Below are 14,891 nucleotides of genomic sequence, written 5' to 3' on the forward strand. Positions count from 1 at the left end.
GACTGCAAAACACTTGGTAAGATTGCAATACGAAAAAAAGCCACCGGTCGCAGTTCTCTGGCGTATAAATCATCTGGTCGATGGCCAATACAGTAACCATGCAGTTCTGCGAGAAAAATGGTAAGGACAAACTGGAAAACCACATATTAACGAAAGACCAAATAACTATTGAGATTTAAGTGGATTTTCAAAATTGCCGGCGTTCTTTACATTACATTGGTAGTCTAACTCCTTCCATATCGCCATACAATTTAATTTGCCATTATTAGTGAATTTATTTTATTTAAAGTTTAATTTCACAATTCTCCTGAAACTCACTTTATGAATCCATGTAGGTTTTGTCTGTACTTAGCTCTGTGGGACAAAGTAGGTTGGCTCGGAAAGTTTCTCTGGTATAACCACTCTTCCTATACATTTTCTGAAACAAGGCATTGTTGTCCAGTCGTAGTCCTCTGTGTGTTTATTGTCTGAGTAAGTACTAATCAGAGAATCAGATACCGGTCATAATGATTTTTTTCAAAAGAATTTATTAATTTAGAACAATGACCGATTAGTAAGACCGTTGCCCTTAAAGATTGGTACTAAGTTCGAGTTTAAGGTGGGTATTAAGTTCGAGTTTAGCCGCTAAAACCGAAATTAAATCAGTATAAAATTGTACCTCTTTGATGCAAATTTTATTAAAACTTGATGGGGAATATTCCGAAGCAACTTTTTACAAAGTTTTATTGGATTGTTGGAGAAAATGGCGATTTTAGCGGCTAAACTCGAACTTAATACCCACCTTTGCTACTAAAATTGCCATTTTTCACGAATACTTTTAATAATCCATTTTATTCCCTATTATGATAAAATTTGCATCAAAGAGGTATAATTTAAAACTCGAATTTGGGCCCATCTTTATCCAGGAAAACTTTTCCATTTACAATCAAAAATAATAACTAGTAAATGTTAGTTTGTGTTGCCTTCAGCATTATACATGTTTTTGTTTAATCTTGTTGATGTAAAATTACATTTTCTTCAAAAAGTTTTTTTTTTGTTTTTACACATACATCGCTTTTGGTAATAGAGATTTTAATCATAAATTATATGTTGGAATAGAAAAACGAAATTAAAAAGATAGACCTAAATTTTCACACTCTAGTAAAACTAAAGCAATTACAAGATGATACATCACTAGTGACCATACTTTTGGAAATCCCATTCTCTGTTATCCAAGGGACAGACTTGACGTGTCTTAAGCCAACGTGAAATACAATGGAAATGGAAAGCATGATTACAAACACCCCAGGCGACAGTGCATTCTTCACTTGTTGCAGATGCTTGATTAGCTTGACATTCGATGCATAGGTCCATAATATGATTGCGGCAAATGGCGCAATTGTCAACCACGATATCTGAAATATCGAAGAGGGTATGTTTTAGTAAAAGTTTAGTTTTTAAGAAACGATGTAAACAATTTTGTGACAATGACGCATATTTTGAAGGTTAGGTTTGCATTTAGATTTTGTATATTGAACGCCGATGATTACTTACCCCAAGCCCACAGAGCAACTGCATTCCACTATTTTAGTAAGAAGATACAAATTGAAAATTTTAATTACATTGACAAGAATGATGCATATTTTCACGGTAATACCTTTTTGACTTCAAAGCGTTTCTTTTCACCCTTACTACTGGATGAGGGCATCTCGAACTCTTCCTCATCTACTTCCATTCTGTTAGCTGTGATGTATAAACAATTACTATGAGACAAATACGGCAAACCAGTCAAATTTTTTAAATGGCTTATACCTTTTTTGAAATTCTTTGTTTCTTTTTCAAGGGAAAATTTGCAAGTCTTTCCCAAACAGAGGGGCCGAGTATGATTTTTGACGCCGGAATATAAATAACGGCGTAATCGCTATGCTATGGACTTAGTTGGTGATGTTCATATGGAGCGCCTTTCAGTTTTGTAGCCAAAAATCATTTTCACACATAGAGATTTGTCGTATAACGAAGTATATTTGTCGATTTTATATATTGGTTTCCGTTAATTTTAAAAACTGAAGCACATGCCCATGTTCGCATATCCACTTCCAGGAGAATGTGAATCAATTTCACAATATTGGTGTTCAACTCTCCATATTCACAAGATTTAAACACTAGCGTAATTCATTGTGAAAGTAGAATTATGTCCGCGATGGATGTATTTCCGGTTAAAAAAGTACTAACCTAATAAATTTTAAAGATTTCATTGATAATACATGAGTATATATATACAGCCGAGGGATTATACCTGGCCGAATGTTATGTTGTTGTTGTAACAGTTTTTGATGCATCGTTCATTTTATAAGGACGATAATGGCCGTGCTCAACCTTTCGAGACATATCCCAGATGTTGGTCACATTATAAGTTATTCTCGACGGCATAAATGATAATAGTGTATGTTTATGGGATCGATAACACATTTATCGATTATTTAGTCATCGCCGATATCGTATCGATTGGCCACACTGTAAGATTCTTTGCAAACACAGACATTCCGTCCGGAACAGGCCATTTCCCATAATCGTAATCGCAAACATTTTGCGATTTCTCCAATTAGACTTGTTCCGGTCATCGCAAATCGCAAAAATTTCTCGATTTCAAATCGATGAGACTTGCCTCTGCGAATTCAAAACAAATTAATCAATTTTTTAAAGATATTGTGAAGCTTGTATAAAACATGCTCATGCCCATTTTGACAAAATCTGCTGAAGGGAAGTTTTGCGATTCGCATATCGTGTTCCAAATATTACGATTTTATTTAGAAACTGGTGAGAATGGATCTCAATGCAACACTGAGTAGCGTCTCGCCATAATTATTTTATAATTTTGCTAATTTGCGCTAATTTTGCGGCGTCGATATATTTCGAAATAGGCAATTACATTCAAAAAAGCCATTCCAGATTCATTTATTGTTTTCTTTTTCAAAAAAATTTCCTGGACTAAAATGTTTTTTCTTTATCAGCTGATTTTAACAGCTATGACACATTTTGGAATTGAATTTTTGCGATTTTCAATTCCACACCATATCGCGCGATTTCCGGAACAAGCAATTATAAATGGCACGATTTTATTTTCAATACGAATCGCAAAATTTTGTGAAATTGGGAACAGGCCTGATAGTATGGACGACGCATAAGATTCTTTAACCACAAACATGGATATTTCGTCCTGACAAGTTTATAGTCGGAACAGTGCATTATCCCTGCCAGCATTTCAAAGTTCCATTTCAACCTCATCGTTACCACAGACTCGTAAATGTCACTTCAACCATCATGAAAAGGTACATCAAAAAGTACATGCAAGAAATTTGCCATCCCTACTGTTAAAAAAGCCATTTTTTTTTGTGAAACGCCAAGCGCAACCAGCTTGTTATATTTTAATTAAATAAAAACGAAAATAAAGTTCTGAAAACATAGATTATACGCTTAAAATTGTGAAAGGTATATTGGTGAACAATTTGGTGATTTTCCAAATGGAATAAAGTGATTGTTTTTCAGATATTTTACAGACACGCTGCCTCCATGGAATAAAAACACTGGTTGATAGACGCAGCAACATGTAACTCGCTACTTGTAACTCAACATCATCATTAATGCCAAAAATTATGTTAAATGTAATGTGATAGTGGTATAAATGTTATATTTTTAAGAATTTGTAAATGTTTAATCAAATTAATAAATATCTAAACAAACGTGTTTTACTCGACCACAATGATTCTTATACAACTATCTTAAAATGCACTTTTTCTGATTGTTTGGAGGGTCCCTTATTGGCGTCGTTCTAAATTGATCTATAAAGGCACCTAATAATTGCACTCATGCGAAACATTTTTGTAGTAACTTGGCGTGGTACAACTTCTCAATAGTGACAGCGCTTTTCCGACGAGTTTTTGATGTCGTATATGATTGTTTTCGACGTAGTGGGGATTCTCAAAAGAGTCCCCAAATTCAAAAAATGTTGGCAGGGATGTTATTTCATCCAATTATTGTTTACGCTTTGGTACATCAGCTTGTATGCAGATTAAAGGACTCTGCGACAAGGATGGGATATATCTAGAGTGGTGAGTCGGGTAGTTTAGCTGGACATTCAATCGATCGCATATTTCATCAACAATATGTCCGGATGCCAAGATTATATAGTCGTCCGTAAATGATACAATATGGACGCCGTCAGGAGGGGATGGAATAGATGATAAGTAGAGGTTAAACAGTGCCATAGATATAACCCTACCTTGGGGAAAACCCTGAATTGCCTTGAATTCTTAACCCTAAATTCTACATACGGAGCAGTAGTGACTCAAGTGTCTTGGTTACTAGCCAAAGAAGGGAATTTGGTCTTTATGATTTAACCGTTTTTTCCTGGATTGAGTGGTAAAATCACCCTACCCATTTTCCAGATCTCGAGTATAATGAGAGATTCCAAGGACAAATTGTGGAAATTGTGGATACTGATATTCCCAGATGCTTCAGCATGAGCATATATATTCTGTCTAGGCCCAGCGCCTTGGTTGGTTTCTTGTTGTTGATGACATTTGTAAGTTCGGCTATGTCGAGCATCCAACCACTCTCGGGATGCTCGTTAAGTTGTCGGTTGCAAAATCCCAAATGCTTCAGCATGAGCATAGATATTCTGTCTAGGCCCAGCGCCTTAGTTGGTTTCTTGTTGTTGATGACATTTGTAAGTTCGGCTATGTCGAGCATCCCACCACTCTCGGGATGCTCGTCAAATTGTCGGTTGATAAATCGCGCGTACCTCTTCGGATCAGTCACCGTTATGTCGCCAAAGGTGACTAAAATCCCATCATCCCTTGGGGGTTTGAGAGGGCTCTTACTGATGACCACAACCCTGCCAACATTTTTTGAATTTGGGGGCGCTTGTGTGAATCCCCACTACGTCGAAAACAATCATATACGACATCAAAAACTCGTCGGAAAAGCGCCGTCACTATTGAAAAGTTGTACCACGAAAAAGTTTCTCATCAGTGCAATTATTAGGTGCCTATTTAGATCAATTTCGAAGGACGCCAATAAGAACCCCTGCAAACTATCAGAAAAAGTGCATTTTAAGGTAATTGTAGAAGAATCATTGTGGTCAAGTAAAACACGATTGTGTAGATGTTTATTGATTTGATTAAACATTTATAATTTCTTATAAATATAACATTTTTCGGTTTATCTCATCACATTTAACATAATTTTTTTGCATTAATAAAAGAATGATGTTGAGTTTTATGTAGCAAGTTACATATTGCAGCGTCTATCAGCCAGTTATTTTATTTTGGATGGAGACAGCATGCCTGGAAAAATATTTGAAAAACGATCACTTTATTCTATTTGGAAAGTCGAAAATTGTTCACCATATACCTTTTACAATTTTAAGCGTAATATCTATGTTTTCAGAACTTTATTTTCGTTTTTATTTATATAAAATATAACAAGCTGGTTGCGCTTGGCGTTTCAAAAAAAAAAATTAAATGGCTCTTCTAACAGTAGTGATGGCAAAATACTTTCATGTACATTTTGTACTTTTTGATATGCTTCCCCCATCACAGTTCGCGATGGTTGTGGTGACATTTACGAGTCTGTGGTAGCGATGAGGATGAAATGGAACTTTGAAATGCTGGCAGGGAAGTTACTTGTTCTTGCGCATGCTTAAGGTGTTCAAACAATATGTTCCGCCTGTGCTCGTCGACTATCTTACTAAGCTTTAGATTCAGTTCCCTGATTCTTTCCTGATTAGCACGACGACGTTCACCACGCTCGTCTGCGGGACTTGTCGCTTCTGCTGGGAAGTTGGGCCTCATTTGGGAAATTCGACCAGCAGATATGAAGCGAGCGGCTGCTGCGTTGATGGTTTCCCGATTTGTGTACCCTCTGAAGCCTTTCCAGTCTTTTGGTTGATAAACTTTCGGCGTTCAGAGGTTACGAAATCGAAGGGTTAGTCATTGGAGAGAATTATGGGGAGGTGGTGAGAATTATGACTGCTTGCCGGGAAATTTTATTTATCAGACGATAAAAATATATATCTGGCGAACTGTTGCACTCATAATTCGTGGAGGCATCTTCATCATGCAGAATTTGGAGTCATCTTTCTGCTGTACCAAAGCTAAGCCTCTCTGTTCATTACTTAGAGAATGCGAAAGTTCATGGTGGACATTGAAGTCTCCTAGCACCTATCGGTTATGCCCACACTATATTCACTCAATGTGTGGACCTGGAGCACAACCGGCGGTATGTTCACATTCTATATCTCTATATCGGCAGCCCCAGACTTGGCAGCTACCCCCATACATTCCACGTAGGGGTCACTAGTGTCTGGCACAGGTGGTCTTAGTATATTGTATCCATAATAATGGAACAAGCTTTAGATGTCATTCAGCTTCGTCTCTTGGATCGCTGCGACTATGATTCCTTTCCAATCTTACCTAGGAGCCCTTTCAATTAATTTGCTTAAATGATGCACTTTCTGGAACCGGTACAACAATATTGGGTGTTAGATACTGCGGCAGAGAATATTGTTGTGCGAGAGACTTTGCTTAGTATGACGGCCCACGGCTGATGTCGTTGGGCGTTGGATGCTGCGGCGCAGAATATTGTTGTGAGAGAGATGTCGCTTAGTATGACGACTCACTGCTGCTATCGTTGGTACAGCATCCTGCCTCAGCATGACTTCGGGATCAATTCCGGAAGTGCACCAACTCTACACGCTCACAAAAAATCGCTTCTGTAACATATACTCCCAAACATATTTTGCTTCAAGCATATACATTTTTGGGTATTGCCCAAACATTTATATGTTTGATCTCTTCCAATATATAATATGTTTGAAAGCATATTGGTCTAAACAATATATGTTTGGGTAGTCTAAGTTCCATACATTTTGTATTTTTGCATCCAAATGCAATAATGTTGTCTTCCAAAAAAACAATATGTTATTATGTGAACATATAATATGTTTGGAAGCATTTTGCACCCAAAAATATTATATGCTTAAAAAAATTCTCCCAAACAATATTGTGCTCAAAATTTTATTTATTTATTTATATATTTACAATCATAATGAATTATGAAAATAAGCAGGTAATATAGGTGCTAACAACATAGGTTTTCGACCTGAATGCTCAAAATTTTGTTTCTGCCCAATTGTATATTCCCCCACATCTTCCTCACTTCCACGAGATTTTTTAGTTCTTAGCACCTTTTTCTGTAATACAAACATTGTAAAAGAAATTATTCAATTGTATGATTTTTTTATTTTAATTTTACCTTTTGCCGGACGGGGATTCGAACAGCGGACCACACAGTTTGTAAGGATCAAAGAAGTAGCTGATCAATTGCCCAAGGAAAAATAAAATGTTAATTTTGTAATAACAAGCAACAACCACCAACTTAATTCAATATCGCTCCCTGTTAAATAGCGCTCCAAGCTACTAAACACATATATGTTTATAGGCTATTTCTAAATTAATATATGTTTGCATCCAAGCATATTATATTTACAAACAGTTTATGTCCCAAACATAATATGTTCTAACATATTAACATATATGTCCCAAACATGTTATGCTAGTTTATGAACATTATATGCTTGCACTCAAAAATATTGTGTTTAAAAATTTGTGTTCCGAACATATAATGTTTATAGCCAAACATATGAAAAACAGTCTTTTTCATCCGTGTAGGCACTTCGGCAGACTGAGCAGTACCATTGTCAGGGGGGTTCCTCTATGCCGGCTCGGAAACAAAGAAAATGGAGGAGGCTCCCCGGGATACACCTCCTTCAACACAAAAAACGGACGAAACAACACGTACACTGATGTGGCAGTCGCTGGCCGATGGGTTGGATCCATCGGCTCAATCGTGTGCATAGAAAACGCCAACGTGGAATTGATGGAACTTATTACTTTGTTTTTTGAAAGACTACTGCGGACGCTTGTTTGTTTCAAAATAGACCCTTAATATATCTATGTAAATAATTCAACAACGCAATTTCTCGTCAGTTGGTGTACGATTGTTTTTCACTTGATGACGTTACCAATAAGTAACGTGAAAGAAAAATGTACGCCGCTTGTATTTATCTCTCAGAATCAATTGTCGTTCATAACAAATTATTACAATTTATTAATAATTTAACAACTTATATCTACAAAAATAAAACATTTTACACTATTTATAATATAGTAATGCTACGATTCTTTTTTTTTCTTCATTTGTACCCTAATATTTTACAGCTATGACTACTCTTAATGGGCTTTGGCTTTGTAAGTGATTTTCCACACCTCAAATAGGCATATTGTCGAATGGAATCGATAGAATATAGCCAAAGGCATTGAAACATGTGTGATAATAGTCCAAGCCCAGGCACCATAGAATTCCATATGCGTCTGACGGAACACGGCACGACCTTTGATTAAGGTATTTATAAACCATATAGCCATATTTGCCACCAAAAGGAATGTTATAATTTCTCGTCCTGGCTTTTTGCGAACTTGATTCGATCCTTTGCAACGACGATGGCTGGCATGCAGAATGAACATGGTCTGTAATGACGTTTGTAGTATGCTAAACATTTCGGCAATAATACCTTCGACACGATCTGGTACAGTATCCCATTTAGAAAAATAGCTTCCCAGTATACTGAACATGCCATACAGATAGACACCTAAAGTGGAGACAATGATTACTCGTACTATATTTATAGAGCCTATTTTAATGGATTCTTACCTGTTTGCGCTACTATAAGCAACAAGTTATCCAATTCCATTGAATGATGCTCGTTGCTAGTGTCCTTGATGTATCGTAAATCTCGCATTAAGATCATACCTGTAAAAAACAGAAAAGTTAAAAAATTTACTTTATTGTGTATTAGTAATCGCTGTGTATGTAAAAATTTTGGATGGGGTCAGCTGTTTTGTCGAGATAACAAGATATTGAGAAAACGGTCTCAGTGTTGTAACGGTTCGAAATACATTTCGCCCGCACACACTATTTCCCACTATCACATGATACTCAGATACACGTATTTTATTTTCATACCCTTACTTATTGCTATTAGTATAATAATCGTTTTACAGCTCCTCTACTTACTGTGATTCACTGTGCCTACCCTTTATCACTTAACTCCGACTATGTTTTCACTACTGTGTGGTGCCAATTACATGGCAAAGTGATTTCTAACTACAATATTTTTATTAAGTTTTGGTCGCTATGAAGATAATTCCCATTCACATCATTGTTGCACCCACTTATAAGGGCAGCCTTTTTGGTGAGTAGGCAGAATTCCAATAGAAGGACAAGTCATTTTGGCATATATACGTCTAATCAAAATGAGTTAACCTCCATACGCATTCGCTTGCTTCCGCACTAATTGCTTCGGCTATTAGCTTGCTTCCGCACTAATTGTTTCGGCTATTAGCTTGTTTCCGCATTCGTTAGCTTCCGCTCTAACTACTACGACATTTAGCTTGCTTCTGCACTAGGTGTGTTGGTGCTTAGATTGCTTCCGCACTAATTGTGTCGACAATTATCTTGCTCCTACATTCGTGTATTGTCTTTTAGTATAAGTTTAATAACCGAACAACGAAGAATCACCGAGCAATCAGCGACCACCGAATCACCGAAACGTCATCATCTAGAAATCAACGATCACCGAATCAACGAAACAATCAACGATTACCGTCAGGGTTGCCATTTTAGTCCGATCGGACAAAAATTGGTCCAAAAAATATTAATTCTTAAATTTGGTCAGATGGTCGGACCAAATGGAATTTGGTTGATTTTGGTCCTTTTCGTCAAATCGATTTTTTCAAAATTTTCTATGGAAATGAAATTTTGACAAAATTTTCTGTAGAAATAAAATTTGGCAAAATTGTTTGTAGAAATAAAATTTTGAAAAAAATTTCTATAGAAATAAACAAACAAAATTTTCTATTGTAATAAAATTTTGCCAAAATAAACAAACAAAATTTTTGTATAGATACACAATTGTGCAATAATAATAATAGGAAGAAAATTTTGTAAAAATTGTATATAGAAATAAAATTTTGACAAAATTTTCTATAGTAATAAAATTTTGAAAAAATTTTCTATAGAAATAAAATTTTGACAAAAAATTCTATAGACATAAAATTTTGTGAAAATTTACTATAGAAATACAATTTTGTGAACATTTTCTATACAAATAAAAGTTTGTGAAAATTTTCTATAGAAATAAAATTTTGTGAACATTTTGTATAGAAATAAAATTTTGTGAAAATTTTTTACAGAAATAAAATTTTGTGAAAATTTTCTTTAGAAATAAAATTTTGTCAACATTTTCTATAGTAATAAAATTTTGAAAAAATTTTCTATAGAAATAAAATTTTGACAAAAAATTCTATAGACATAAAATTTTGTGAAAATTTACTATGGAAATAAAATTTTGTGAAAATTTACTATGGAAATAAAATTTTGTGAAAATTTTCAATAGAAATAAAATTTTGTGAAAATTTTCTGTAGAAATAAAATTTTGTCAACATTTTCTATAAAAATAAAATTTTGTGAAAATTTTCTATAGAAATAAAATTTTGACAACAATTTCTATAGAAATAAAATGTTGACGAAATCTCCTATAGAAATAAAATTTTAACAAAATTTTCTATAGAAATAAAATTTAGACAAAATCTTCTATAGAAATAAAATTTTGACAAAATTTTCTATAGAAATAAAATTTTGTGAACATTTTCTATAGAAATAAAAATTTGTGGAAATTTTCTATAGAAATAAAATTTTGTCAAAAATTTCTATAGAAATAAAAATTTGACAACTTTTTTATGGAAGTAAAATTTTGGAAAAATTTTAACTTTTAAATTATATTAATTTAATTTGGAAAATGGTCCGCTGGTATGACTTTTGACTTTTTTTCTGTCGAAATAAAATTTTGTGAAAATTTTCTATAGAAATAAAATTTTGTGAAAATTTCTATAGAAATAAAATTTTGTCAACATTTTCTATAGAAATAAAAATTTGTGAAAATTTTCTATAGAAATAAACTTTTGTGAAAATTTTGTATAGAAATAAAATTTTGTGAAAATTTTCTGTAGAAATAAAATTTTGTGAAAATTTTCTATAGAAATAAAATTTTGTGAAAATTTTCTATAGAAATAAAATTTTGTGAAAATTTTCTATAGAAATAAAATTTTGACAAAAATTTCTATAGAAATAAAATTTTGTCAACATTTTCTATAGAAATACAATTTTGACTAAAATTTCTATAGAAATAAAAATTTGACAACATATTCTATTATTTTCTAATTTTGACGAAATCTTCTATAGAAATAAAATGTAGATAAAATCTTCTATAGAAATAAAATTTTGACAAAATGTTCTATAGAAATAAAATTTTGTGAAAATTTTCTATAGAAATAAAATTTTATGGAAATTTTCTATAGAAATAAAATTTTGTGGAAATTTTCTATAGAAATAAAAATTTGACAACTTTTTTTATGGAAGTAAAATTTTGGAAAAATTTTAACTTTTAAATTATATTAATTTAATTTGGAAATATGGTCCGCTGGTATGACCTTTGGTCTAATTTTGGAAAAATGTTGGTCCAAAATAGAAATTCATTGTGGCAACGTTGATCACCGCATCAACGAAACAATCACCATATCAACGAAAACGACAATCCCAAATCACTATAACCGAATCATCAACCGAACAGTCAACGACAACGAATCGTCGACGACAATCCCGAATCACCAAAACCGAATCATGTATCAATAGACAGTTAAGGGCAACCGCACCAACAAATAGTTAACAACGAAACTCAAACCAACTACCTAACTCGTCTCCACGATCGCCGAGTCAACGACGAACCTCAATAACGAGTATCCGCCATATATACTGTTCAACCTATTAAGGCATTAAGGGAACCACTGTGGTGCAGTGGTTAGCATGCCCGCCTTGTATATATAAGATCGTGGGTTCGATTCCTGTTTCGACCGAACATCATAAAGTTTTTCAGCGGTGGATTATCCCACCTCAGTAATGCTGGTGACATTTCCGAGTGTTTCAAAGCTTCTCTAAGTGGTTTCACTACAATGTGGAACGCCGTCCGGAATCGGCTATAAAAAGGAGGTCCCTTCTCATTGAGCTTAACATGGAATCGGGCAGTACCCAGTGATAAGAGAGAAGTTCACCACTGTGGTATAACAATGGACTGAATAGTCTAAGTGAGCCTGATACATCGGGCTGCCACCTAACCTAACCTATTAAGGCATAAATCGTGTGTTGTTATTTTAAGGTTTGTGGTTCCTTAAAGGTAATCCTGGACAACTACTGGTCTATCTCAACCTACGACAAAACCACGTTATAATGTGTTAAAGTCAGCTGGTCGTGACTATTGTCACTGCTATGTGCGGTCGCAGAGTCTTACCTGTAACTATAGCAGCTCCGCACATGAAATACATGGCTGTTTCCCATAGCGTAACCTCCTGGGTTGCAATCAATTCATAACCAGGTTGCATATACAACACAAAATACATGATCATCGAAATGATGGTCATCACAATAATAAGGATACCGAAAAATAAACCTTTATGGGATTGAGAACAATCAACGGAGAAATGATGGGCGGGTTTCTGTTGCACCGGTTTTATTGAATTTTTTCGTGATTTATCAATATCCGGTATAGATTTTACAGTCTTCCACATTTCATATAGGATTACAGCACAAATCAAGGAATATTCAATGGTGCAGGGGAAGAGGAAAGGTGATAATTTCTAAAAAAAATGTGGAGAATATAAATGTAATAGAATCAATTCAAAATCGCTTGGAGACTTCAAACCTACCTGTACTAATGCTCCCATAATAGTGGTACGTGAACAACCATGGACCAAAGCCGTAGGAGTTTCTGTTGTAGTCACAGAGGCTGCAGTAATATTCTTCAATACATGACCAACTACTGCCGCAATGGTACTATTTTTGGCATTGTGTCCTATGTGATTTGCCTCATGCAAAGAAGCATTCACAGCTGACCAATCCACGCCACCATGTGGACCACCTTTTAATGCTGGGTCATGTTCAGGATCTACATCATGATGACCTATGTGGAATATTTCATGTTTGGTCTCTTCCACTAAAACATATAACCACTCGCATAAATTGGTGGCCACCATATGCATTAGACCAAATCGGGAGAATACTTTGTGTCGGGCCATATCCAAATAGGTGGTATTCAAAAATATAAATTGAACTTGCCCGATGCATAAGATCATGCGACATAGAGGAGTAATAGCTACAAAGACGTCGCGACATCCAGGTTGACCACTTAACTCAAAGAACTGACCAAATTCCAAACCCGAATAGACCATGGTTCCTATGGCAAAGGCTATGGCTCCCACACGTAAATAGAAACTACCAAAATGTGTTACCTTGTGTTTTAGAAGAACATTGTTCTTTTCATCTGGAAGTAAAGAATCATATAATATAGAATGTCCTTGTTTGTTGGAGATTTACTTATACTTACGATAACTTTTCAGAGCATTGATCAATGTCCTATTCCGAAACGCTGATATATACACGAACACTATGAATATTATACTCAAGGCATAAAGATATACATAGAATCCCTGATAGACATAGGTTGGTATCTGTTCCGTTATAACTTCTGTTATAGGTAGACAAACTCCCAATAAAACTAAAAGTTTACAATATGTCGCCGAAAGAGCTGCACTTATAGCATCACTGAAATGAGGAAAATAAGGTTTCATAGGAACGAGAAAATTACTTATTATGAACCCATAATCTGGATACCACAAAACATTTTGGCTCTGTTCAATCTCTACATTTCCTGTATTGCGCCCCTTCTTGAAGGGATTGACATTGTATCACATACAGGCAATTGTACAGTAGGGACCTACTTTTTACTTACTACTTTACTTCCACATTACGGTGAAACCACTTAGGGAAGCTTTGAAACACTCAAAAATGTCACCAGCATTATTGAGAAACTTTTTGGAATTCGGTCGAAACTGAGATTGAACCCATGACCGGTCGGGTATGCTAACCATTGCCCCACGGTGGCTCCCCACATCTACCTTGCTAATTTTACTTGTTATTTCATTACTAGTAATTTGAGAATTTCCGCTCCCAAATCCTCAGCCACAGTATTCACTACATAGAGAGCAGAACTACTCAGGCAGTTGAATGTTAGAGTCGATGGCGAAACAATTCCGACAACAAACTACCACAAGAATCTCGGGGTCATATTCGACAGCCTTTTGAAGCCGTCTATCCACCCCACTGTAGAAACTTGGTCTTAAAGTCGCTTGCCGGCCACATGACACGCGTCAAATTTTTGCTTGCTCAGCCAAACCTACCCGACTCACTACCAGAACACTGATCTTATTATTTAGAGCGCGAGATCCAACGTTACAACAAAGAGCCTCTAGGTCAGGCAGCATACCAAGCAGGTCCGAACAGAATTCGTGAGAATAGTGTAGTTGAAGCGGTGAGACGCCACAAGGTTAATCGTATTTTCGCAGAGCGATTACCGCCCCTAGCACCAGAGGAAAGAGACCTCCCACTGTAGACTAGAGTAGTTTCGGCCCAACTATGATTAGGTAAGTACACGTGCCTCAATTCCTACTTAACAGTGATTGATAGTAGTGTAGCTGACGTGTGTCTCATCTGTAATCGAGGGCCACATGAAACAGGACACGCGTCAACTTTTCGCTTGCCCATCCAAAACTACCGGATTCACTACCAGATCACTAATCTTCATTATGAAGGATGCGAGATCAAGCATTACAAAGATAGACTCTAGATCAGGCAGTACATCAGGGAGATCTGAACAGAATTTAAGAAGGTACTGCAGCTGAAGC

General features: G+C 35.4%; 2 protein-coding genes and 1 long non-coding RNA gene across 9 annotated transcripts in view; 1 reads left to right on the forward strand and 2 right to left on the reverse strand.

Moving 5' to 3' along the window:
• Positions 1–948: 948 nt before the first annotated feature.
• Roc1a (Regulator of cullins 1a) lies at positions 949–1,916 on the reverse strand. 2 transcript variants are annotated; one of them, XM_075298831.1, is made up of 4 exons: positions 1,792–1,916; positions 1,637–1,722; positions 1,534–1,561; positions 949–1,394 (listed from the first exon to the last, which is right to left on the reverse strand). In XM_075298831.1, exons 2-4 carry the CDS (start codon positions 1,712–1,714, stop codon positions 1,174–1,176), a joined length of 327 nt encoding a protein of 108 aa, XP_075154946.1. In that variant the 5' UTR covers positions 1,715–1,722; positions 1,792–1,916; the 3' UTR covers positions 949–1,173. The 2 variants fall into 2 exon arrangements, with proteins under 2 accessions (XP_075154946.1, XP_075154947.1); XM_075298832.1 differs by having other exon boundaries at positions 1,637–1,742; positions 1,792–1,867.
• Positions 1,917–3,232: 1,316 nt separating this feature from the next.
• LOC142228408 (uncharacterized) lies at positions 3,233–3,719 on the forward strand. Its single transcript, XR_012720153.1, has 2 exons — positions 3,233–3,468; positions 3,526–3,719. It is a non-coding gene; the product is annotated as an uncharacterized LOC142228408 (long non-coding RNA).
• Positions 3,720–8,118: 4,399 nt separating this feature from the next.
• Positions 8,119–14,891, reverse strand: part of OtopLb (Otopetrin-like b) — a 47,969-nt gene continuing 41,196 nt past the window's right edge. For all 6 annotated transcript variants that reach the window (XM_075298839.1, XM_075298837.1, XM_075298834.1 and 3 more), the window contains 5 exons: positions 13,535–13,752; positions 12,858–13,471; positions 12,443–12,788; positions 8,752–8,850; positions 8,119–8,689 (listed from right to left, as the gene is read on the reverse strand). In XM_075298839.1, coding sequence (XP_075154954.1) covers positions 8,271–8,689; positions 8,752–8,850; positions 12,443–12,788; positions 12,858–13,471; positions 13,535–13,752 — 1,696 coding nt within the window. In that variant the 3' untranslated portion in view covers positions 8,119–8,270. The remainder of the gene's footprint in view (positions 8,690–8,751; positions 8,851–12,442; positions 12,789–12,857; positions 13,472–13,534; positions 13,753–14,891) is intronic.

This window comes from Haematobia irritans, chromosome 3, assembly GCF_050003625.1.
Source record: "Haematobia irritans isolate KBUSLIRL chromosome 3, ASM5000362v1, whole genome shotgun sequence".
NCBI classification, from domain to species: domain Eukaryota; kingdom Metazoa; phylum Arthropoda; class Insecta; order Diptera; family Muscidae; genus Haematobia; species Haematobia irritans.